The 19,540-nt window shown below is 39.5% G+C and overlaps 1 protein-coding gene across 1 annotated transcript; it reads right to left on the minus strand.

Annotated features, from left to right (window-relative positions):
- Positions 1-519: 519 nt before the first annotated feature.
- On the minus strand, positions 520-17,945 carry LOC108705333 (vomeronasal type-2 receptor 26; the record flags this gene model as incomplete). Its single annotated transcript, XM_041591090.1, has 5 exons — positions 520-1,427; positions 8,592-8,715; positions 14,654-14,875; positions 15,474-16,301; positions 17,598-17,945. Coding segments are annotated over 5 exons (2,430 nt in total), but the record flags the coding sequence as incomplete, so codon positions are not given.
- Between the last annotated feature and the right edge of the window lie 1,595 nt (positions 17,946-19,540).

The following is a 19,540-nucleotide window of genomic DNA, read 5'->3' on the forward strand; positions in this document are numbered from 1 at the left end:
GGTATATGAATTTACAATTTCAATTATAATAACCTCTTAAATAATGAAAATAAAATGTTTTTTTGAAAATGAAAGACAATTCTAGCAACTTTATGATGATTTGTAAATGCAATTGATACTGAAGCAGTTTCTGTCTATTATTTCTGTCATTCCCTTTCTTACTCTGACCACTTGGTTCTAATTAGTGCAGTTTTCAGACTTAAATCACCATTTCTCTCAGAAAGCTGTGTTTGTCTACAGAGTTTTGTATAATCCAACAGAGCCGGCAAGGTGGGCATATTGGTGCTCCCAAAAGTACTCAGAGGCCCAAATAGAGTGAATGAGTGTAAGAAATATTTATGCACGTCTGCTATACTGTATATGAACAGTTTTATTTCTCTGCATTAATATTTGTGTACTTTATTGTCCACTATAAATCTTTCTCTCTCTCTCTCTCTTTGTTAATTCCACCAAACACAGACATATTTCTACTATGATTACTTTGAAAAGTAACATTCAATCTTTAATTTATCAGGTAGATTATAAGGCTTTGTTTCCAATTACATGAGATTTTGTGTTCATCTCAGGTCTAAATAAAATTGTGTAACATTTGGGCAGAAATATACAGGTTAAAAGTCCAGCACTTGAGGTGAGTATGGCAAATATCTCCACACACACAGTGTTTTTGCCTTTGGTGCTCAGATAGGCCGGGATCATTGTGATCCAAACACTGCAGAAGAGCAACATGCTGAAAGTGATGTACTTGGCCTCATTAAAACTGTCCGGTAATGTCCGAGCTAAAAATGCTAAAACAAAACTAACAGCTGCCAGAAGCCCCATATACCCAATAACTGAGTAAAAGCCAATAGCTGAGCCCTCATTGCACTGAATGATGATGGTTCCAGGGTAAGTGTGAAGGTCCAGTTCCTGAAAGGGAGGAGAAATGGCCAACCAAGTCATGCAGATTATTATTTGAATGGATGAGCAGAACAAGACTACAGAATTGGGCAATTTGACTCCCATCCATGTTCTCCATGAGCTCCCTGGCTTGGTGGCTTTGAAAGCAACACAAACCATGATAGTCTTGGCCAGGAGAGAAGAGACAGCTATGGAGAAGGTGATTCCAAAAGTGATGATGCGCAGCATGCAGGTTATATCCACAGGGCGACCGAGGAACAGAAACACACTGAGGAAGCTCAGCTTGATGGAGACAAGGAGAAGGAAGCTCAGGCTCCTGTTGTTGGCTCTCACAATGGGGGTGTCTATGTGTGTAACAAACACTTTCATTATCACCAGAGCAATAAGGAAAAAGAAAATAGCAATAGAAGAAAAAAATGCAGAAATGTAATCATTGATATATGAAAGAAAATCCTGCGTTTTTCCAATACATTGATTCTTCCTTTCATTGGGCCATTCCATGTCTGGGCATTTGATGCAGCTTATGCTGTCTATAAAAATAGAAGATATATTAAAAAAAAGAATTATTCACATTAGTTTTAAAAGAAGGAGAGATATAAAGACCAAAGGTTTGAACAGAAAAGAACCCCACCATGTGTGTAGGTCTAGACTACAATGATTCATGAGATGTACTGTTATTAAGCATGACATCCAGATTTTTTATTCTCAGTAATTGCCATGAATTGAAAGCTCAATTTTACTTAAATCAATTTCAGATATAAAATACAATGAATAAATATATTTATGAACAAAATGCATGTGTTATATGGTCAGGTGTTTTAGAGCTGATCAGTAATTAAGTCTCTTGCATTAAATATTTCTAGATGTCCAGCCTGAGTATTTTTCAGTAGGATCTTAGGCTTTTAAGGTGGAATGTAATTAAAATCACAAGCGTTGTTTAAAATGGCGTTATTACAAATGTTTAGTTTTCTTGCAATGAAAAATCATTCGCTGGTGAATATTACATCACTCATTATCGCTAATCAAAGGTTAGCATTAACACCTACACTTTCATTAAATATTATTTCACAAAAATATGCTTTGTGTTGTGAAATTTTATTATATACAGTACAAAAGCCATTTGTTCTCAAACTTTGCGAGCAGTGGCGTAATTATAGAGGAAGCCGATCCCACAGTCACAGGGGGCAAGGCAAAAAGGGGGGCCCTGAATGTGGGGTCTGCTTCCTCTATAGCTATTAAAAAACCTTCCTCCCCAGCCGTTCTCTCTTACCAGCGAGGAAGGGGGAAGCAAGTCGGGCGGAGTCAGGGTTGCATTTGAGTGGAGTTGGGGCAGGACATGGACAGGGTGCAGGTGGGATGTGGGTGGGAGGAGGCAGGATGGGAAGTGGGCGGGAGGATGGGAATTGGAGTGTGACGGGCCCCTCTGAAGATTTTTTTGCAGGGGGGCCCAGCGCACTCTAGTTATGCCACTGTTTGCAAGGAAGTCGTTGAGGTCTGCAAGCAATGAAAATCTTGGTTGCTGAAGTTCACAAAGGTTTGTGAACATGTTTTGCTATATAGAAACATATTACATTCCCCCATTAGAGTGTAGGATTTTCAGTATCTGTGATGTTTTTTGTAGAGTGTCTTGCCCTGTGGAGTACAATAAAGCCTACTTTATTGGTTAAAGGTTTCTCAAGTGGCAAGAGAATTAGTGGAATTTTGCAGCAAATATTAAGAGAGTCAAGCGTCAAGAGTCAAGAGTGAGTTTATTGTCATTTCATCCATATACGTTTGTACAGTACACAGTGAAAGAAAACAACATTCCTCTAGGACCATGGTGCTACACAAAAAGTGCAAGTGCAAAAATATGCAACTCGTGCAAGACAGGACAGCATAGTGCAGGGACAGGACAATACAGGGCACACTCAGCAGATGTAATATGTTAAGTAAATAAAGCTAAATGTCAGACATGATGGTGTATCATTGTGATATGACAGTAGTAAGAACATGATAAAGAACATGATAAAGTGCAGATGTGCTCAAAGAGAACATTTGTATCCAATGCCTATTTATTTATACAATGGAGTACAGTGGCCGTGTAACGTTGTGGTATATAGTAAGGTCAGATGGAGTGTGAGAGAGATCTGTCCGGTCCCTTATGGCTTGGGGGAAGAAACTGTTACACAGTCTGGTAGTGAGGGCCCTAATGCTTCTGCACCTTTTTCCAGATGGCAGGAGTGTGAACAGTGAGTGTGAGGGGTGTGTTGGATCAGACACAATGCTGGTGGCTTTACGGATGCAGCAAGTGGTGTAAATGTCCGTGATGGAAGGAAGAGAGACACCTATGATCTTCTCTGCTGTCTTCACTATCCTCTGTAGGGTCTTGCGCTCCATGACAGTGCAGTTCCAGCCCAGACAGTGATACAGCTGCTCAGGATGCTGTCGATAGTCCCTCTGTAGAAGGTTGTGAGTATGGAGGGTGGGAGATGGGATTTCCTCAGCTTGTGCAGGAAGTAGAGGCGCTGTTGGGCTTTCTTGGCTAAGTAGCTGGTGCTGTGGGACCAGGTGAGGTTCTCCGCCAGGTGGACACCAAGGAATTTGGTGCTTTTGACAATGTCCACATTAGAGCCGTTGATGTACAGTGGCAGGTGGTCACTCCTAGTCTTCCTAAAGTCAACAACCATCTCCTTTGTTTTGTCTACATTGAAAGACAGGTTGTTGGCTCTGCACCAGTCTGTTAACTGCTGCACCTCCTCTCTGTATGGTGACTCGTCATTATTGCTGATGAGACCCACAGTCATGCATCAGCAGAGTGAACAGTAAAGGACTAAGCACAAAGCCTTGAGGGGCTCCGGTGCTCAGTGTGGTGGTTCTGGAGATGATGTTTCCAGTCCTGACTGACAGGTCTGTCGGTCAGGAAGTCCAGAACCCAACTGCAGAGAGAGGTGTTCAGTCCAAGCAGGCTCAGCTTTTCTATCAATGCTGAGGAATGATAGTGTTGAATGCTGAACTGAAGTCTATGAACAGTATTCAAATGTAGGTGTCTTTTTTGTCCAGATGAGATAGATGGGCTAGATGGAGGGTGGTGGCTATTGCATCGTCTGTTGAGCGATTTTGATGGTATGTGAACTGTAGTGGGTCCAGTGCTGGTGGCAGCAGGGTTTTGATGTGTTTCTTGACAAACGTCTCAAAACACTTCATGATGATGGGGGTGAGTGCCACAGGACAGTAGTCATTGAGGCACTGATGACTTCTTCGGCACAGGGACAATGGTGGTGGTTTTGAAGCACTTCAGGACAGTGGAAGTGATCAGGGAGATGTTAAAGATGTCAGTGAAAACATCTGTCAGCTGATCTGCACATTCTCTTAGCACTCTGCCAGGGATATTGTCTGGTCCTGCTGCCTTCCATGGGTTTACTCTTTCTAGAGTCATCCTCAAGTTAGCCACCGTCAGACGCAGTGCCTGGTCACTAGGCAGAGTGATGGTCTTCCTCATTCCTGTGTTGTTCTGTGCTTCAAACTGTGCATAGAAGTCGTTCAGCGCATCTGCAACGGAGGCGTCACTGTCACAGGCAGATGGTGTTGACGTGTAGTTTGTGATAGCCTGGATGGCCTGCCACATGCTCCCTGTGTCACCATTCTCTTGGAAGAAGCTGTTTATTCTCTGAGTATTTGCACGCTTAGCTACTCTGATGGCACGGGAAAGTTTGGTTCTCACTGTTCTCAGGACGACTTCGTCACCTTCCCTGAAAGCAGAGTCTCGGGCCCTCAGTAACACACGTACCTCTTCAGTGAACCACTTCTGGTTGAGGCGTGTAGTGATGCACTTGGAGATAGTGACATCATCAATGCACTTTGTGATGTAGCTGATTACAGATGACGTATTCTCATCCAAGCTGTAGGTTGCAGCCTCCCTAAACATGTTCCAGTCAGTGCACTCAAAACATTCCTGAAGAGCAGTCATGGCTCCTGCTGGCCATGTTTTCACCTGCTTCAGAACCGGTTTAGAGTGCCTGATGAGTGGTCTGTATGCTGGAATTAGTGTAACAGAGATGTGGTCTGAGTATCCGAAGTGTGGGCGGGGCTCTGCTTGGTACGCACTGGAAATGTTTGTGTAAACCTGATCCAGTGTGTTTGGCCCTCTCGTAGCAAATCCCACATGCTGATGGAATTTAGGGAGCACTGATCTGAGGTTCGCATGGTTAAAATCTCCAGCGATAATAATCAGTCCATCTGGGTGAGTGTTTTGTATGTCCGTGATAGCGCTGTACACCTCCCAGAGCGCATCTTTTGTGTTCGCCCTGGGAGGAATGTAAACTCCAATAATATGAATGGAGGCAATCTCACAGGGTAAATAAAAGGGTCTGCACTTCACAACAACAAACTCCACCAGCGTGAGCAGTGACTGGACACAAGCACAGAGTTCCTGCACCATTTTGTGTTGACGTAAACACACAGACCACCACTGCGATTCTTACCACTCAGAGCAGCGTCTCTGTCAGCTCAAACCGCGACTAGCCCATTCAGCTGAATGGCGGCATCCGGGACTCTTTCGCTGAGCCACATCTCCATGAATATGAACATGCAGCAGTCTCTGAATTCACACTGGGTAGTTTGCTGGAGTCGAATGTAGTCCATTTTATTTTCTATGGTGCAGACATTAGACAGTAGTATGGACGGAAGCGCGGGTCAGTTGGGGTTAGTTCTTAGCCTAGCACAGACTCCTGCTCGCTTTCCACGCTTCCGCGTCCTCGTACACCATTTCCGAGTGCTTCTCCTCCCGCCATTGGCCCCAGGCAAGGCCGTGGTCACAAGATCCAGCTCCAGAAAAGGGCGAGTTCCCGTAGTGTGTGTAATAAGCCATCCTTTATTGTAACATATGCATAATTGCTCTACCGAATTAGTGTCTGGCAATTATAGACCTGGACCTTAGCTGTTCCATAGTCCATAGCTTCACAAAAAACAAAGTAAAAAAGCACAAAAAAGAAAGCACCTTGTGATCCGGAGAGGCCACTGCAATGCACGCCGCCATCTTGTTCCCCACTAGGCCCACAGTCTCCCCCGAGGTGCCCCACGTCACCAGGCCAGCAGTCTGCCCTGCAGTTCAGGCCCCAGCTCAGTCCCGGGTACCTCTACTACACGAGTCCCTGGCATCTGTTGAGGAGGTAGGCCCAATTTTGTTCTCCAGCTCTGTGTGTGCTAGAGAGACAGTTTTTCCTCCTTTAGGCAGTGGATGTACCTTTTAGGCTGCTGGTGTGGGAGATGTTGGCAGAAGGGGACTTGTAAAGCACGGATGGGTGCAGATGCCCTGGGAGCCTTTGCAGTTCTGTCTTCCCTGGGGAGGGAGCGCGTGGCTTACAATTTTCTGGGTATTCCCAGTATAATGGTGAGTAAAGGAGCATATTTTACAAGTGTTTAGTTTTAAAGGAGTTGTTCACTTTTAGTATGATGTAGAGAGGGAAATTCTGTGAGAATTTGCAATAAGTTTTCATTTTTTTATTATTTGTGGTTTTTGAGGTATTTAGCTTTTTATTCAGCAGCCCTCCAGTTTGCAGGGTTGCTAGGGTTCAAATTCCCCTAGCAACCATGCATTGATTTGAATAAGAGACTGGAATATGAATAGGAGAGGCCTGAATAGAAAGACGAGGAATACAAAGTAGCAATAGCAATACATTTGTAGCCTTACAGAGCATTTGTTTTTAGATGGGGTCAGTGACCCCCTTTTGAAAGCTGGAAAGAGTCAGAAGAAAAAGGCAAATTATTTAATTTGAAAAGTTGCTTAGAATTAGCCATTTTGTAACATATTAAAGTTATCTGAAAGGTGAGTCACCCCTTTAAGTAGATGATGGGGTAACTCTAAATGACCAGGGTAGTTTATGGTTTCATGCCTTTACAAAAGAGCCAATAAAATAAATTATCCAGATCATCCGTTTATCTAAAAATGTTAAAAATTGTTACAAAAGTGAATACAGGTGGGAAGTTCATGACTTACGCTGACCATTCATTTAACTGCCCATAGAAAAAACTGAGCTTAGATAGATGTATAAAACTTGCTCTGCTAATTAAGATACATCTTATGATAACATTTCAAGAACATTTCCTAATGAGGGACATGCTGTAAAGTGTAATGAGTTCTGGGAAACTACAGAAAAGTTCTGACCGTCACAAAACTAAATGTGACAACTTGTGAGCTGAACTTTTGTGCTTAACAACATCAGGTAAATTCTTCTAGTTGAAATGAGATGAATGGGGATGTCTACACCGTGCAGAAGACACAAGTGTCCAGTTAAAATAACATGATATGTACAGGGTATCAGGAGTGCTCCATTGTGCTCCACAAGATGGTGGCACTCATAGCCTCCACGTGCCATGTCATGCCATCATTGTGCTGTGTTTTGGTACAGAAATTCTAAATAAAAGGGTGCCAGGGGCCTGGGTTTAATGCCTGAATGTAGATCCTTCTAGCTAAGAGTTCCTGGGTGTTCTAAATTGCTTATTTGACTTGATCTACCGGTTCTTAACCATCTGCTTCAACTTTTGCTACTATCTGCCTGCCGTGATCTTTTGCCTGGAAATATACGATGACACTATGGGCAGATTTATCAAGGGTCGAATTCCGAATTACAAAAAACTTTGAAATTCGACCATCGAATTAAAAAAACTTAAAATTCGAATATTTTTCAGCAAATTTGGCAATCCTGCGATCGAATAAAAATCGTTGGATCGAACGATTTAATCCTTCGATTAGAAGGATTTCAGCGATCGATCGAAGGATTTTTATTAGATGTGTAAAGACTTAGAAAATGGTTGTAATAGGTCCCCATAGGCTAACATAGCACATTGGCAGGTTTGATTTGGCGAAGTATTGAAGTCAAAGTTCTTTTAAAGAGACAGTACTTCGATTATCGAATAATCGAACATTCGAAAGATTTTTACTTTGAATCAAAGTCGAAGTAAATTCGAAATCGTAGTATCCTATTCGATGGTTGAAGTGTCCTTGAATTTCAAATTTTTTAACTTCGAAAATTCCCTCTAATTCACTTCGACTCCAAATAAATCTGCCCCTATGTATCAGACTTCTCTACAAGCAGCTGCCTCCTTGGTCCTTACTCCAACCTTTCCGAGCCTCTAGGCCTGACACAGGGAAGCGTTTGCACAAATACTATATTACAATAAGAAATTGTATTCAGAATTTGCCTGGTAATAAATAGGCTGTTAATGGATTTGCATTCCCTAATTTTAATCTGGATGAGATATGGGGAGGCCCATTAATTCATTTTCATTGTATTATAGCAGTGCACTGCTCCGAGACACTTTCCCAACAGTGTCGCTACAATTAATTACACTAGAATTAAATTTAATGGGACAGACTTCCTGTGGAAACCGAGTTCCAATATGGGACCACTGGAAGGTTTGTCTTGTTCGCATGTTCCTTCCAGAACCCTAGAGCTTCCAGGGCCAGACAGCTAAATAATTTAAACAGAGAAAACATTTTTGACAAAGTTCTTTAAAGTTGAAGATTTACTAAATACTGTACAACATCTATAGGGAACTAAATCTATTGTGGATTAACACTGAGTTGTAATATAAATGTAAACTACCATAAGACTATTATTGCCTTCAGTGTCCTCTGTATAGTATAACCACATTTCAGTTTATTATTGACAGATTCTATATCCATTTCATTTGGAAACTATTTGTACTGTATATACCAGTTATATTGGAGATCTCTCCCTCAGAACACGGGACACAATCATAACAGCAGGATTGGGCTCTGGAACTTGGTGCCTTCCTGAAGCCGGGGAGACAGTTGTCTGAACATTGAGCTCTTGGGATCTGAAAAGGTCAGAAAGGAAAATCAAAAATCTGTCAGCATTAAAGCACTTTTGGCAACGGAGTCAAGCTCACCAGAAACACAAAAAAGGGAGAATAAATAGACATATAGTGTAGTATTTTTGAGACGGTAGTTTCACACCAAGTGCTTGTGTGTAGAATTTATATTGTGTTTTATTAATTCCCCTTTTCCAGATTTCCCTTTATTTTAGTCTTCCGCTTCGGGGGCTGTGCTTATTTTCACTTTGCAGCATGCATGTGTGTCTTCCACCAAGGAATGGCTAAAGTGCCTACTTACAGGACGTTTCATTTTTAGATCACATGTAGTAGTGCTTTCCTTTCACTTTACAGCATATATATGTGACTTCCACCAAGAAATGGCTAAAGTGCCTACTTACAAGACCTCAATCTTTAAATATATAGAAACGCTTGTGAAACCTGATTAAAATGTGAGTGCAAAATTTTTTTTTATATTTTTTAAATATTTATTAAAACATACTACACAATATAAGTCTCTATTCTATGTGGGAGTGATTGTATGGAGTGAGTGAGGAGAGGGACGCAAAGCATTATTACATGCGATCCAAAGATTAAGGTCTTGTAAGTAGGCACTTTAGCCATTTCTTGGTGGAAAAATAAGCACAGCCCCCGAAAGCAGACGAATAAAATAAAGGGGAATCTGGAAAAGGGGAATTAATAAAACACAATATAAATTCTACACACAAACACTTGGTGTGAAACTACAATCTCAAAAATACTACACTATGGGGCCGATTCACTATGGGTCGAATATCGAGGGTTAATTAACCCTCGATATTCGACTAGGAATTAAAATCCTTCGACTTCGAATATCGAAGTCGAAGGATTTAGCGCAGATAGTTCGATCGAACGATCGAAGGATTATTCCTTCGATCAAACGATAAAATCCTTCGAATCGAACGATTCGAAGGATTTTAATCCAACGATCGAAGGAATATCCTTCGATCAAAAAAAGTTAGGCAAGCCTATGGGGACCTTCCCCATAGGCTAACATTGACTTCAGTAGCTTTTAGATGGTGAACTAGGGGGTCGAAGTTTTTTTTAAAGAGACAGTACTTTGACTATCGAATGGTCGAATATTCGAAGTCGTAGTCGAAGGTCGAAGTAGCACGTTCGATAGTCGAAGTAGCCAAAAAAAAAACATTAGAAATTCGAAGTTTTTTTTATTATTGTTTTTTTTAAAGAGACAGTACTTCGACTATCGAATGGTCGAATAGTCGAACAATTTTTACTTTGAATAGTTCGATTTAAAGTCGTAGTCGAAGGTCGAAGTAGCCCATTCGATGGTCGAAGTAGCCCAAAAAACCTTAAAAATTCGAAGTTTTTTACCTTCAAATCCTTCACTCGAAGTTAGTGAATCGGCCCCTATATGTCCATTTATTCTCCCTTTTTTGTTTGGTGAGCTTGACTCCGTTGCCAAAGGTGCTGATCCATTTTTTATCCTATATGAAGCATTCTACAGTTGAGAGACTGAAGTAGGACCGGCAGGAGGAAACTAAACTAAAGGACTAACTTTTTTCATTTCTGGTGCATATTTTGCATTTTGTGCAGTGTATTGAATTTAGAGAATTTTTGTGTAAATTTGCAGCATTATAGCAATATTGTCATGGTGTTTAATGGAACAATAACACCAAAAAATGTAAGGTTTTTGAATTAATTCAATTATAATGTACTGTTACACTGTACTAGTGAAACTAATCTGTGTACTACTAATCTGTGTACTACTATAGTTTAATAAGACAAGTTGCTGTGTAGCCATGGAGGCAATTGAAATAGGACTAAATGGCTCGGGTTAAATCACAGAAAACATAAATTCTGTAAAACACAGTTATGTCTTACAGTGCTAATCTGCTATCATCTATGTTACCTGAGCCTTTTCTCCTTTGGTTGCATTCATGGCTCACAGCAGCTTATTTATATACTAATATAGTAATGTTTCTGAGCAAACACACCAGTTTTACCAGTGCATCATCAGTACATTGACTCTTAGGGGCATATTTATCAAGGGTCGAATTTTGAATTGCAATTCGGCAGGTTTTAGATGGCGAATGGTCGAAGTCAAATTTTAAAAGCGACAGTACATTATCAATTTCGATATTTGAATATTCAAATTTTTTTCAAATTCAAATCGAATTTGGACTATTCCCTAGTCGAAGTATACAAAAAATAGCTCCAAATTCTATTTTTTTTTCATTCAATTTTTCACCTCGACCTTTGATAAATCTGCCCCTTAATAACTGCTTTAGAACACTTTTATTTTTTGGTGCTGTTGTTCCTTTAATAAGGATTTTAATATGAAAAAAGATGTTAATTAAATAAAATAATTTAAATCAGTTTAGGGTTATGGTTTAAAATATATTAATGCATAAGTTACAAAAAGAACAATTCACTGGCCCTAGCTACCTGAATAGGACTTTCCCATGCCACCCCATCACCAAACATTTGAAGTTTCTGCACGGGTCAAGGAGTGATCATGTTTGCTAATGTAGAGCACACAATTGTACTCTTTGCACTAGAAGACACAAAATTACCAGCTTTACCAGTCCCTGGTAATGTGTGGGCTGCTACTACCTTAGGTGAGTTCCTCAAGTTGCCCCATGGCAACATCACTCCTGGTTACAAAAGTGTATAATTCAAGCAAAGGAGATGAATTTTAGTATAATATAGTCCAAGGTGGTGATTAAAGCCTTCTGGACATAAGACTCAAGAGCATTTTATTTTGATTTGGCACCTTTGTACATGTTTGATCACGTTTTGTACTTTGTACTTATCAGTGGGGCAGATCTTACACCTACAACTGAAACACACCTTCATCTGACTTGGGTGTTAGAAGGTTTTCAGTTGGAGAGATTTAAGTTAGACTTATGGAAACCAAAAATAATCCAAACGTTTTGGAGTCTATTCCAGGACTCCCTGCTGACTCAATAAAGTCTGTTTGGGAAAAAGTTTTTTCAGACAGGCTTATTAACAAGGACAAGAACATTGCATGGATGGCTATCCAAGGTGGCATTCCCCTTCAAACATTCATATATACCCATAACAGGTACAGATAAAGGCTTTGCCCATTATACGTAAATCATCAGTGAGGAAACATTTTTATTCCTGTTTTAGCATCAACAGATCTTGCTTGATGCCCTGAAACATGAACTCAGAGACTATGGGGCAAATTCACTATGCGCCATTTTCGTTACTTCGCAAATTCACTAACGTAACTTCGCTAGCGTAACTTCGCACCTTTACGCCTGGCGAATTTGCGCAACGGACGTAACTACGCAAATTCACTAACGCGCGCATTGTTCTGAACACTACCTTTTACGCTAGACTTCCTTCGCCACCTCAGACCAGGCGAAGCGCAATAGAGTAGAAAGGGATTTCTTCAAAAAAAAAAGTAAAAATTTTTTCTAAGTCCCAGAAAACGCTGGCGTTTTTTCTATATTATGGGTGATAGGCTGAAAAAGATCGAAATTTTTTTTGGGGCTCCCCTCCTTCCCCCCTACATTTCCTAATTCATGGCAACTTAACTATACAGTGGGCACATGTGTAGGGCAAAAAAAAAAATTATTTGATGTTTTGAAGGATTCCCAGGCATTTGTAGTGATTCTACGTATTCCTCCATTGAAATTTGAATTTGGCGCCGTATGCAAATTAACCATCGCTACCGTAACTTCGCTTCACTTAGAGAATCAACCTTACGCTACCCCTGAGCGCAACTTCGGATTTTAGTGAATTTGCGGAGCACTGGCGAAACTACGCCTGGCGAAGTGTGGCGAAGTGCGGCTAAGTTACGCCTGGCGAAACTACGAATCATTGTGAATTTGCCCCTATGTGCCCAGAAACATTCTCACATAAATTTATCGACTGTTTCAGGACAACCATGGGCAAAGGGTAATTGTGTTAAAGACATTTTGCTGTTTCCCTATAATCTCCTCATTTTGAGGTGATATAAGATGACTTTCCAGGACTTCCATGTGTCCCATGTGTGATCAACTGCTTGGATAGCAGTAGGTTAAATGATTCCACTGTGGGAAGTCATCAGACAAGCACACTCATTTCTGGTATATTTATTATAACATATAGCCTATTCCATACTTGATCTCAGCTTAGACGGGAAGAGGAAACAGGAACAGGAATAGGAATCATAAAACAAATTATAAAACAGCAGGAATGTTCTTAACCAAAATGTCCACATAAGCAGGTTACTACATTCCTTGCTTTTTAACAAAAAGTAAATCTCAACAATCAATTCTGTTCTTAAAGATTTTAAGGCTGAAAATCATAAAACATATTGGTACTATAAGTCCCATCTCTCACACATTCACTCCATTTACCCTCTGGACTGTAACACTGTATGGACTGGATGAAGATTTGGTAGACACAAATTCCTGCAACAGGTACTTGAATGTAATTTGTAGAACAATAAGGAAGTAAGGGTGACACAAAATTATCTGGAACCAAATGATCTACATGGCCATGAACGTGGTGGTTACCCATTTGTACATTATAAGTCAGGGGACCCCATCTGTGACAAATTGTCCCTGAATGGTGAAAATCACCAACCAACACCTTATCATCTGGGTTAAAGTCTTTTTTTCTTTGTCTGGGATTATTATTTGCTTGCACTTGTTGCTTCTGATTCTTCTATACTGTATCAGCTAAGGAGGGTTTAAGCAAATCCAATCTGCTACTATAATGGAAAGGTATGGAGGGTTAAAGGGCAGAAGATGGGATAGAAATGATTGGTGATTAAGAAGAGCAACCAGAAACCAGTAGGTTCCAGCATCAAATCCTGGCATAGTTTATGAGGTGCCTTTTTTAAAAATAATCCACAGAATGTGGAGTATTCCGATAATTAAGCAGATTTAAAGAGAAATCATCAAAGTCTCAGCTCTGGTGTAGTGCCACCCGACTCACTTGCAACTGTTTCATCAACAGCCCATTCAGCAGCACCATTTAATAGTTGGGTGATTAGGTGGGATCAATTTGTGCCTGATATTTTGTTTTAAAAAGTACTGGAATTCCTGAGACGAGAAGTGAGGTTGATTATTAGATACCAACTCCTATAGCAGAGCATAGATTACAAATAAATTATTCAGCAAAGTGATAGTTTTCTCACTTGTACTCATTTTAGTGGGCAACACCTCCAACTGCTTGGAATGTCTGTCTATAAACACCAGAAATGTTTGCTGGTTTATTTCAGCATAGTCAAATCTTTCCCATGGTGATGTAGTCCATTCCCATGGGTGAACAGGTGCAGTAGTTGGCTGATTTTGTCCAGAAGCCCAAGCAGTACACTGACCTACAAACATTTTTATATTCGGATCCAGACTTGGGAGCCATAGGTAACCACAATCTTAAGTTTTCATTCTGTTTAAACCTGGATGGCTCTTCATGAGCTCAATACCTCTACTGGTATTTTGTGGGTATGACAAAATGTATCCCCTATGGTAAGAAGCCTTGATCTATGGAAAACCTCTCTCTCTTTTCAAAAATATGGCTTAAGCTGTAGTTGGCCCAATCTTTGCAAGTATAATCCCATACTCTTAGCCAGAAGAGAATCATAACTTGTTACAGCTGCAATATCTTTGCAAGAAATACTTTATATACTCAGATTAACAGTCTAAGACAACCACCTTTATTTATTTCAAATTCTCGAGTTAACTAATTGTTTGATTAATTTTACAGGCTGGATTGATTCATGTTGAGTGACTGATCATATTCCTAATGAAACACTATTCCATCTCTGAGTGCTTTTCAATTACTTTCCTGATCTCTGTGTGTCTGCATGTTGGCAAAAGATTCCCCGAGATCATGTTCATTATAAATGCTTTTGCAATAAAAAAAAGAATTCTATATGCCAGTTCTAATGCCACTGATAATATCTGGAAAAATAAAGAATTCTTACAGTGTTTCTCTTCCATCTAAATGATGTTATATCCATTTTAATTTGCTGATCTTTTGGAGCTTGTGGTGAGAACTGGCCAATGATGTTCCTGGTCAGGCCTGTACCAGCAGATATAATGTAGTTACAAATCCGGTATCCAGTGATATATTCCCCATGTTCATCAAAGGAGAAGGCTGGACCATCAGGCGAGTTATTTGTAAGTGTTTTTAAGTAATAATGCAGCTATAAACACCAAAAAAATAGCATTTTTAAAGTAAGATTTTTCTTGAAACTATACATATATTTATAACAACAAAGAAAAAAGAAATATAAATGTGTTTACTTCACTTAAACACAAGCCATCCTCTTTATAATTAATTGCTGGAAATTTTTGTGGGAGAACAGACCAAAGAATCAGAGGTGTTTGTAAGGGTAGTTCCAAGGTCGAAGCAGCCTATTCGATGGTCGAAGTACCCAAAAAAAAACTTTCGAATTTCGAAGTTTTTTTACTTTGAATCCTTCACTCGAGCTTAGTAAATGTGCCCCAAGTGACCTGACTGAATACAGACACCTGGACTATTTACAACCCAGGTGTGAAGCGGGTTACAGCTTCAGTGGGGAACCCAGGTGTGGATGTGGAGGGCTGCAGAACCCTTATGTGGCAACCGGGTGGGCCCTAGACCCCCTGTGTGATACTGCTTCAGAATAATTCAATAGTAGTTGTAGATGGTTCTTTAACTTTTACAAGTAAATTAGAGTTATTCATGGGGAATGTTTGGTGGGTCACAGTATCTCCCTGAAATCTTTATCTGTCAGAATAGTAATCAGAGATATTGAAAACATTAATTCTGATAATTACCTTGTACACATAATCATACATTTCTCTTTTCCTCACAGATTTCTCACTCATATCATGAATTGCCTGAGACATCAAATCTACTGCAAGATGGACTTGGGGAGAACTGGAATCAGCAGTAAAGTAGGGAAGGGCTCTTATAGGTTCCTGTCCAGTACAGTTACGGAGAGTAATATCATAGATATTTTCATACAAATGGTTCTTGTTTGGATTTTTTGACAAACAGAAATGAAAGATCATCCAAATATTTTCAAGTAACTTGAGCTTTGGGAATTTTGAAGGATGTAAATTTTCTAAAAAAATATTCATTTCTGGAGTATCTAGATGATAATGATAGCCTGGCACAAACACCAAACTGCAATTAAACATTTCTCGGTCAAAACGAATGACCATATCATTGGCTCCCCAGTTAGTGGACAGGATCAGTGTCTTTGTCTGAAGCAGAGATTTTACCATAAATAATCTTAAAAGAATAGTGACAGAAACTGTTCCACAGAGTAAAATAATGCTGGTAGATGAGCTGTGAATAAGGGCAGAATCACGTTCTAGATGTTTAGTAGTGTGATCATTAATGTTCAGCCTTATTGTGAACTCTATGCAGATGCCTTCACTGTAGAGATATTTGCTCAGGTGCTGATGTTCTTCATCTCCACTGATATCATCAGATGTAATTATTCCAACCCAGGTCCAACCAAAATGTCTCAACAACTTTCCTAAAGCAAAATAACTGCTTTCCTCACTCTGTACTGTCCGGAAAAAATACGGGAAGGTGATTCTATCACTTAGTGATGGGTCTGTAGCTCCATAACTGATCTGTAAGGTTAAACACTGACAAATTTAATACACTGGTCATAATTCTATGAAACTGTTATAAAAAGTGAGATCTGTATCATGTATTTTTGAAAATAGCAGGTTATTAAAAAGACGATCCTAGTCTAAGGGGCCGATTCACTAACTTCAAGTGAAGGATTTGAAGTAAAAAAAACTTCGAATTTCAAAGTGTTTTTTTGTGCTACTTCGACCATCGAATGGGCTACTATGACCATCGACTACGACTTCGAATCGAACTATTCGAACTAAAAATCGTTCGACCATTCGATAGTCGAAGTACTGTCTCTTTAAGAAAAAACTTCAACCCCCTAGTTCGCCATCTAAAAGCTACTGAACTCAATGTTAGCCTATTGGGAAGGTCCCCATAGGCTTTCCTAAGTTTTTTTGATCGAAGGATAGTCCTTCGATCGTTGGATTAAAATCCTTTGAATCGTTCGATTCGAAGGATTTTATCGTTCGATCGAAGGAATAATCGTTCGGTCGTTCGATCGCACTATTTGTGCTAAAATCCTTCGACTTCGATATTCGAAGTCGAAGGATTTTAATTCCCAGTCGAATATCGAGGGTTAATTAACCCTCGATATTCGACCCTTTGTGAATCGGCCCCTAAATTTCCATAATCACAAAGATTAGTATAAATTAGATAATATATGATTATTATTATTTCAAAAAGTTCAGTTGTAATCAAAACACCAATAGCAGTGAATAAAATCAATCAATAGTACAAATTTAATTAAAATCAATTAAAAGTCCAATTCATGCATTAGACCAGCAATCAAAAATGAGTTCACCAATAATGTAATACTTGCTGGGCTAATTCATGAATAGAAATTTTAATTGATTTTAATTTTTTTTATTGATTGATTTTATTGGCTGCAATTGGTGCTTGCATTTTAATCAATGCACTTTTTTTAATTAAGAATTTAAAGAATTATTATTATTGCATTTATTAAATGGATAATAAATAACCCATGGCATATTCTCTTTTTAACTAATGCCCCTTGAGAAAGGACTTGATATCAAAACTTTATTTTTGTTGTACCAGCTGAAAACACCTAAACTTAAAAAAGTGTTTGGAAGGTAAACAACTCATTTATTACTAACTGTTTAATTTATTTAGTATTCTCTGTATGATATTCTTATATTGCTAAAGCATAACATTACCATATGTCTCCATTGTTTAGATTTCAATTTATTATATTTGTATATTATCCCTAAGGATAAATAAGCTCTGCTAGCTCAGAATTTGGGAATTTATGGAAGAACATTATTTCTTACCTGGGAATATCCATAAATGCTTAGAATCTGGGCTATGGGAACAGTTGTTTCTGATGAAAGGTCCCCAATAAATCCAGCAATGTTTCTCTTTCCCACACAGGAGTAATTGGGAACCGGCTCCCTGGTACCAGATAATATTTGGAACACACTTCTCACAGCCTTCCTTGGGCTCCCGCAGGAATCAGATATATGGTATCCCAGAGTCACATTGGGTAACCGGGCTGGATTCTTGTTGGTTTGCTCAACAGCAAACTGGAAATCAATCAAGCGCCTGAAATCCGGTAGGGTGGGACTGGAATAATGAATTAAACAGATTATACTAAAATCACATTGTGAATTCACCAGCCAATATATTCAAAAAATACATTTACTTAAGAGGAGTAGCATGCACATTCCCAGTGGCAGGAGAGATATTACACACATGTGGTGGAGCACAAAGCCCAAACTAGGAGCAAATGAAAGAAGCATTATGTGCCTCTTGCTCCCTCCCCGTTGGGCCCAAGGTATGTACCTCTTCTGCCTACTCCTAGTTCACACCCGGGCATGCCTATTGATGGAGTCTGCTATGGGAACTCTAGAACTATGTAGAATTCTTGGGAAAAAATTAAATTTCATCCCAAAAAAAATTATTTCTAACAAAAAACAGTGATACAAAACTTACAGGGGGTCATTTATCAACACTGTGCAAACTGGCCCATGGGCAGTAACCCATGTTAACCAATGCAATTGCTGCGTTCATTGTCCTACTTGCATCTGGCTTTAAAAAGCTAATCATTGATTGTTTGCTGTAGGAAATTGCCCAGGGGGGGGGGGGAAATTTGCCCAGTGTTGATAAATGAGCCCCTTAGAGTCTGCAGATGCAATGATCTGTCACCAGAAGATTGACTGGAAGGCAGATAAAGACATTGTATTTCAATGGTGGTGATCTGATTGTCTTGCACAGTTGGAGCTTTTGATTGTTGCGACCTTCTCAGTGCTGGACTGAGCTCTTTTAACTCAGAGATCCAGTTCTCGATTAATAAACTGATTCATGTAATTTTCCAAACATTCAAAAAAGCGTTATTTGTCCTTAAAGGGATACTGTCATGGGAAAATTTCTTTTTTCAAAACACATCAGTTAATAGTGCTGCTCCATCAGAATTCTGCACTGAAATCCATTTCTCAAAAGAGCAAATAGATTTTTTTATATTTAATTTTGAAATCTGACATGGGGCTAGACATTTTGTCTGTTTACCAGCTGCTCCCAGTCATGTGACTTGTGCTCTGATAAACAACTTCAGTCACTCTTTACTGCTGTACTGCAAGTTGGAGTGATATCACCCCCCCCCAGCAGCCAAACAAAAGAACAATGGGAAGGTAACCAGATAGCAGCTCCCTAACACAGGATAACAGCTGCCTGGTAGATCTAATAACAACAATAGTAAAATCCAGGTCCCACTGAGACACATTCAGTTACATTGAGTAGGAGAAACAACAGCCTCCCAGAAAGCAGTTCCATCCTAAAGTGCTGGCTCTTTCTGAAATCACATGACATCATAAAAATCTTGACAGAATCAATTTAAATTACTTCATTTATCACCATCAATATGTCAGTTTTGTATAATTTGTCAGTAACAAACCTATCTATACACTATAGATAGGTCTATATCTATATACCCCCAAAAGTGTCAATTTTCCAGTAACTACACTCACAATGGTCCATGACTTTGTATTAAATATATCATTTTGTTGTTAAATTGAATTTCACACCATTTGAGTACCTAGAAGTTTTTGGTCTGTTTAGTTCATGTTTGGCTCTTTCAAAGCATTCTGCTAATAGTACCCTTACCACTAATATTCATCATGAGGGGTTTAGCCACAGCTAAAAAAAACACCTATGGGCAAACTCAAGTACTTTCTGTATTTCCATCCCATGTGTGAAGTGAAAGGTGTACATCATCACT

This window comes from Xenopus laevis, chromosome 1L (assembly GCF_017654675.1).
Source record: "Xenopus laevis strain J_2021 chromosome 1L, Xenopus_laevis_v10.1, whole genome shotgun sequence".
Taxonomy (NCBI): domain Eukaryota; kingdom Metazoa; phylum Chordata; class Amphibia; order Anura; family Pipidae; genus Xenopus; species Xenopus laevis.